Below are 7,489 nucleotides of genomic sequence, written 5' to 3' on the forward strand. Positions count from 1 at the left end.
TTGTAAATAAAGCAGTAACAGTAGGACCTGAGATGATGAATCAACTGATTTCAACTAAGGTAAGGTGTCAATATTTACTGCAAACCTTTTACCAAAGATATGCTGCTTAGTTACCCAGCATTCAGATCAGAGTAATGTTATGATTAAAGATATGCAAATTGAGGTTCGTGAGACTTTTACTTTATGTGCATGGTATATGTGTGTGTGTTACGAAGGGCAAATAACAACGCATAGAAAGAAGTTAGTTCTCTCCTTCTACCACCTGAGTCTCAGGGATTGAATCCACGCGGTCAGACTTGACAGTAAACACCTTTACCTGCTGAGCCATTTCCCTGGCCTAGACACTAATTTAAAGAAAAGACAGTTGAAACAATATGGTTATACCACAAGAGTACCTGTGGCCAGGCAAATCTTAACCTGGCAGGAAAAGGAAGCTTGCCAGAAAAACTTCTAGGAAAGGATATGAAGATATTTGAAGTAATCCCTCATAAAGCCAGCAATGCAATAACCTCTAATCTCTGACCCTCCAACCTTCAAATTCTTTCTAATTGTATTTTGGAACAACTCTCCTAAAAAACTTTTCAACTCTCTAATTTTATTTCCTATATTCAAACCTCTCCAGAATTTAGTCCAATCATTATCTGTCCAGTCTTGTACCTTTTATTCTCCCCATGGAAGAGCACTGAAGACTACCTGGACTGATCATTCAACAATTCATTTCCCAATCATTTACTGTCTTCATTTTCCCCAGTTCTTTCTAATAGCCCAAAACACAATCTTCTCAGCTCTGCTCACTATTCAAAGCAATCAATCAAATTCGACTAAGTTCTGGACAGCTCCCCATCTCCACTCAAGCAGGTATCATTTCCTTACTTTCAGACACTTCTGACAGCTCTGCCCTGTTCTGTGAACTCTCTCCTGCTATACTGCATGCTCCCTCAAACTCTAATTTCTTATTTGAAATGGTGTGCCTCAGCATCACACTCAAAAATCAGGCAAGAGAAAGAGCTTCAATATAACAGTTGACTTATTATACCCAGTCTACACAAGTACACCTAGACCTCACACCACTCTGTCCGCTCATTAATAAGTGGCTATTCAAGCCAAACCAAGGTTTCCACTTAAAACACAACAAAAACATGCACAATGTGAAGGTTGGAGGGATGGTTCAGTGGTTAAAGAGCACTGACTACTCTTACAGAGGACCTGGGTTCAATTCTGAGCACCTACACAGTTGCTCACAATCATCTGTAACCCCAGTTCCAAGGGATCCAAAGCCTTTTTCTGGTCTCTCTGAGTACCAGACACACACATAGTCCACAGACATACATGTAGGCAAAACACCCATACACATAAAATAGTATTTTTTAAAAGCTTTAAGAACATTAAAACATTCTGTATAATTATTTACTCATACTCATAAATGCTATCAATATAGGAAACACTTAAATAAAAATTTTAATGTCTCTAAATTTTCTTAAAAGTTGAACAGATGTCTTAACAATATTCTTAACAACCATTCTTAACAATATTCTTAACAATAATCTCAAGTGTTATTGACCTTCAAAACTTATTTCTGGGGTTGAAGGTGTGCACTCAATGTGTAAAAGACCCTAGGATCAATTCCCAGTGACAACTCAGTTAAGAGGAAATATGCAAGATTAATTTTTTTATTTTAAAATTCCACAACAAAATTTTTATTATTTATTTCAAAAGTGATGCTCTTTGTAAAAAAGGAAGTCTTCAACTCGTACACCAAATGATCTCGTCATTCATCTGCCACTATGATAAATGTATTTTCTAATGTTTATTTTCCAAGGGTTTCAGAAATAAAAGCCAAAAGAATTAAAAGAAAGGCCTTTAGAAAACAAATCAGTCCAGTGTGGGTCCAGAGCCCTTAGGGGTCAAACAGCCCATTAACAGCAATGCCAGTTCCAGGGGACTGATGCCTTCCTCTGACCTCCTTGGACATCAGACACAAACATGATGTATATACACTATTACACTCTGGCAAAACACAAAATACAATAAATATATCTAAAATTAAGTCTAAAACATACTCATCAAAAAATGTGAATTCAGAGACTAGAGATGTAACTCCATTAGGAGAGTGTTTGCCAAGCATGCACAGCCCCTGGGTTTGATCCCCAATACTTTATACACCAGAGGTGACACATGCCTGTATTCCCAGCACTCAGGAGGTGAAGACAGAAAGACGGTAGTGTGCAACAATTCCCTCCAAAGTAAGCCTCCGTGTTGGAGAGAAGATCTTCAGACACAACATTCTAAAGGGAGGTGAACATTCCATCCTGCAAGGAAGCTCAGAAAATAAACAATCCAAAAGCTTCAGGAAGTCCCTGAAACTAATCAGGTACTCTAAACTCCTACCTTTTCAAGGGAATTAAGTACTGAATACTCCTGAAAGACACTCTCAGACCAAAGTGACCTGAAAGAGAACAGTTAAGCCACCCAGAAGACTCTCAGACAAGCTGAGTTATCTGGAAAAAGCTCAGATCAATTGCAAACAGCTGCTTTTAAGTCATTTCTGCTCCTGTAAATGACACCTCACCTATGCTCCTGTAAGTAACCCCATAAAACACAGTGCTTCACCAAGGTGGACTTTGCTGGTATCCTTACTTTGGTCTGCCTGTCAGTTCCCTATCTGGAGTAAGTAGACACTGGTTCACATCTCCCCAGAAAGTGTTACACAAGAGATGATTTTTTAAAAACAAAAAAAGAAAAAAAAAGAAAAGGGTACTGGGGCAGTCGAAATGGCTTACCTTGTAAGGGTGTTTGCTGCCAAGCCTGGCAATCCCAAGTTTGATCTCCAGGACCCAAGTGACGGAGGAAAAGAACCAATTCCTTCAAGCTATCCTCTGACCTTAGACCATGCCCACACATAAACACCCACAATAAATGCATTTTTAAAAAAAGCAAATGGGTACTGTCACCGCCAGAGTTAAATTATCATTCTCTTCAAACCCTCATTTGTAGAATATGCAAACAAAATAAGGTCAAATAGCATTTTTTTTTTCTTTTCTGAAACGGGTAATCTGTGTAGTCTTGGCTGTTCTGAAACTTTGCTCTGTAGATCAGGCTGGCCTCAAATTCAGAGATCCACATACCTCTGCCTCCTAAGTGCTGAAAATTAAAGGAATGGACCACTACCACCCAACAAAATAACAAATTTTTAATAAACTATTTTAATGGTTAGCAGTATCTTAGGTTAACAACATAGGTTCTCTCTGCCCTCGGAAACAAATCTATAATGGCTCCAAAACCCCCCCTGAAACCAAGCAATACTTTACAAAAATAGGGTGGGAAATGCAATAAGAAATGTCTATTCATTCCTAAAATATGTACTCAATATCTACCAGAAGATATTAAAATGAAAAGTAAAGAACAATTACATAAAGTGTAGATCACTTGACTATAAATCCATAAAATTAATTTTAAAGCTCTAGTGGTTTGTGTATTTTGTAATTAAGAGAGACACTAAGGGGACCAAAAACATGGCTTGACTATAAATACATAAAGTTAATTTTAAAACTCTAGTGGTTTGTGTATTTTGTAATTAAGAGAGACACTAAGGGGGCCAAAAACATGGCTCAGAGATTATAGGCACTTGCCACACAGCCTGGAAACCTGAGCTTGATCCTCAGAACTCAGGGTCCTCTGACTTTCACATATGCATTGTAGTATGTACTACTAACCAGGCCTGACTCTGCTTGGCTTCTGAGACCAGACCAGATCAGGTACGGAGAGATGGCCCAGCAGTTAAAAGTGCTGCCTGCTCTTCCAAAGCTCCTGCGTTCAACTCCCAGCAACCACCTGGTGGCTCACAACCATCTGTAATGAGATCTGGTGCCCTCTTGAGGAAGAGACCTGGTCAGTCATCCTCATCAACTTAGATTATGAAACCCAATACGTGCTGCCTGTGCACACTTCAGCATTACCAGGACATAAATTTCTATTTCATATTTCAATTGTGGCGTGAGGGTTCAAACACAGACGCTTCTTGAAAAAGCGAGAGAAAGAAACTAAGAAACTTCACCATTGTCAATGGCAAAAGACCTGTATCACATACAAAGTTGACATTTCTTTTTTTTTGGGGGGGGGGGATTTTGAGACAGGGTTTCTCTGTAGGTTTTGGTGCCGGTCCTAGAACTAGCTCTTGTACACCAGGGTGGCCTTGAACTCACAAAGATCCGCCTGCCTCTGCCTCCAAGTACTGGAATTAAATGTATGCGCCACCACCAACCGGCTGACATTTCTTCAATATCTAGGAATACTGATGGAAATACCAAAGAACATGAAACAGAAATATCTACTTACTTGACATACACTGTGGAATATAAATACCTATTATTTCAGAGAAAGAAATCAAGTCATATGAAAGGCTGGAAATCCCAAATACTGTAGGACTAGCCAAAATGATCTTATGATCTAATAAAGTCTGAATCTATATTCGAAATTTAAAAACAGCAACTTGAGCAGTTATTATGATAGCTGATTTAAGAATCACAGGACCAATGTGTATCCTGACATTTTGAAAATCAAGCGCTATTTCCTTTAAAAGGAAAAGGGAGTTGGAAATGGTTAACATATACCTATAATCCCAACTCTGGGAACATGGAGGGAAGGAGAAACAGGACGCTGAAGGTTATAGTGCAAGCTCAAGCCTGGGCTACATGAGACCCTGTCTCAAAAACCTAGCAGCCAGGTGTGGTGGCACGCGCCTTTAATCCCAGCACTCTGGAGGCAGAGACTGGCGGATCTCTGTGAGTTTGAGGCCAGCCTGGTCTGCCTAGCGGAGCAAGTTCCACAACAGCCAGAGCTACACAGAGAAACCCTGTCTTTAAAAAAGAAAAAAAAAAAAACTGTAATAAGATAAGTTGAGGCTCTAGAGATTAAGCAATGTGCCTAAATATTATCACAAATATATTTAATTACAAAGTCAGGATTTGAATCCAAATGTCTTGTTTGTTTTCAAAACCTGTAACCTTGCCACTCAATCACAGCACTTCCACACTGGTGGAGAAACCATGGCAAAAGTCTGAACCTTGCAGACACCAGTAAAAAACCTGTTAGCAACACCTAAAGGACTATAAGCTGAAAAAGGTGCTAAGAGAAAAATCAACAAGCTACTTAATACTTAAAAGGAACAGCTCCACATTCATGGCCATGAGAAGTATTCTTTTAGAAGGAAGTCTGAACACATACATACTTTGAAAAGTTTTCAATATATCCAGGCCTCAAGTGGGGGATACTTAATACTCTGAGAATAAAAACCAGAGCATTTATGGAAGAGGCTGGCTTTAACAACAGCCCACCAATAGTGAGAAGCTGTTTTTGTCATGGGTCTGAATGAAGGCTGGCAGCTTGAGGTACCCCTTTCTTCACCTTCTCCCCAAGAAAGGTGAGGAGGGGAAATCTACTTGAAAGGAAACTTACAGTAAAGGTTTGGTGTAAGACATCCAAAACTGCCCCCCCACAGCTTCACCTAACTAAAGAACATCTAGTAAGTCCATTGCTATTTGCAAAGTAAATACGGGGCAGTCATTCAGCGAAATGGCAAAAACCAACAGCAAGTATTCAACGTGCTGTTTTCTCAAATGAAACAGCAAATGTAAGACTCTCTTTTCTGTAAACTTAATGACCTAGTAATTGATAATCACACACTTTTAAGTCCCTAGACTCCTTAAAGTGTTACCCAACTTGGTGTCTGTGCATCTAATGCCTCACAACTGCTTTATAGCAGTACTTACTTATCACCTTTAATGCTAAGTTGGGGGATGAGAATCTCAAAGCAAAGTAATACAGAAAAAAAAATTTAAAAAAAAAAAAAACGATTAAACGCCTTGGCCAAGATGGCAACTAATACCAGATATTCCACAGCCTTCCTATCAAACGACTTTCACAGCTCAACCGTTTCCCCAGCAGTGCACTGGGCTCCCGGTAAACTCAAATGAGAGGTACTATTTATTGGGCACTTTCCAGTTCTACGGTAGTTTTCCTTCCCAGCAGAAACCCCACACAGCGATGGAGACCCCAAGTCTGCGGCCCTCAAGAGTGGTGCTCACTTTCCACTTCCTGAGAAGTGATGGAAAAGCCACATGTGGAGCCCCAAGGCACAGAGTGCGGCTCCCTCCGCACGTCCCACCCCGAAGCCCCCACTTGCGACCGTGCTGGCTAATTTCCTCCAAGGTATGAGAGAAACTGAGTAAGGCCAGAAGCAAGTGAGACCCAAAATAAAGAAGGTGAGGGTGAAGGAGAGGAACAGACACTTAAGATCGGGTACATTCCCGCCTCTCCCAGGCGCTAGCCCGCGGCCTCCGTGCGCAGCAAGCTGCGACACAAGGACACCGAACCGATATTTCAACCGCTTGTCTGACCCCCCCCAAAGCCAAAAGAGGGGCGAACCCCGCTCGCCACCGCCCCCAGGCACGTTAGTGTGGGACTGGATCCCGGCCGGGACGGACGGACGCGCGCTCTCAGGCCTCTCAACCTGCGCACCTTGGTGCAGCGGTGCCAGGCCCACAGTGGCGACCAGGCCTTAGGCCCTCGCCCCAAAGAGCTCTCTCGAAGGCCACAGATTTCTGGAGGGCCCAGAGCACAGGGAAAGACCCGAAGACTGACGGAGATCTCTAAGAAACTACCTTTGAACTGGCCTTCTGAGATCCGCCTGGCGTTTTGTCGGCCATCTTGAGCTTTGCTCCTCCTTCAGCGGAGGCAGCAGCGCGGGTGAGTCGAACACCGAAAGAGCAGATCGCAGCGGAGCCCGCCAGAGACCTGCCAGGCTGGAGAGCCGAGTGCCGAAATCAAGAACTCAGCCGCGCCGTCGTACAGCGTGACTTCCGCGTCGCGTCGCGTCGCGCGCCCCGCCCACTCCTCCCGTCTTCCGGTGAACTGCGGCGTCTGGTTACGTTACGCGGCAGGGGAATTTAGGGAAATCTCCTTGACCCGACTTTCAAGGCCAACTGATAGTTCAGGCCTTTTCTTTCTCCAGCCAACCGGCGTTCGAGGCGAGCGGGTTCTACTTCCTGGGGCGGGAAGGAAGCTGCTCCTTAAAAGAATTGCGGTAGCCGCGTGGGCGGAGCTTCTCGGCTCAGAAAAGAACTAAATCTGTCGGTCCGGACACTTGTTTGCGCCACGGCCCCTCGGGAGTTCAGATTTGCAGTCTGCTCACGTTAAAATGGTGAGCAGTGACCTAGTGTTGGGACTGCAGAGTTGAGAAGAGGCATTTGGCCCAACCTGAGAGTAATCGGATTAGAAACTGTTTTAGGACGTCTGAGTATGGTACCTGCTGAGACTGAAAGGGGGGGAAAAAAGTCGCGAATAGAGACAGTGTTCTAAATCGAGCGTATGTGCAAATTTTATTTTTTTTATTTATTGTTAAATTCGTAGTGCAGGCACGCCATAACAACCGCGGTGAGGTTAGAGGATAATTTGCAGATCGGGATCCGGGGATCGAGCTCAGGTGGACGGG

General features: G+C 42.9%; 1 protein-coding gene across 6 annotated transcripts in view; it reads right to left on the reverse strand.

Moving 5' to 3' along the window:
• The window catches only part of LOC119809031 (U2 snRNP associated SURP domain containing), a 55,256-nt gene extending 48,482 nt beyond the window's left edge, over window positions 1-6,774 (reverse strand). For 2 of the 6 annotated variants that reach the window (XM_038321697.1, XM_038321694.1), the window contains exons 1-2: window positions 6,660-6,731; window positions 2,180-2,309 (exon numbers count right to left, since the gene is read on the reverse strand). Coding sequence is in view for 4 of the 6 variants with exons in the window: in XM_038321692.2 (XP_038177620.1) it covers window positions 6,660-6,704 (45 nt within the window). In the remaining 2 variants the exon portion in view is untranslated. Of the gene's footprint in view, window positions 1-2,179; window positions 2,310-6,659 lie in introns of all 6 variants that reach the window. The other 4 variants (XM_038321696.2, XM_038321695.2, XM_038321692.2 and 1 more) reach the window with 3 other exon arrangements.
• Window positions 6,775-7,489: the final 715 nt, after the last annotated feature.

Source organism: Arvicola amphibius, chromosome 3, assembly GCF_903992535.2.
Source record: "Arvicola amphibius chromosome 3, mArvAmp1.2, whole genome shotgun sequence".
NCBI lineage: Eukaryota > Metazoa > Chordata > Mammalia > Rodentia > Cricetidae > Arvicola > Arvicola amphibius.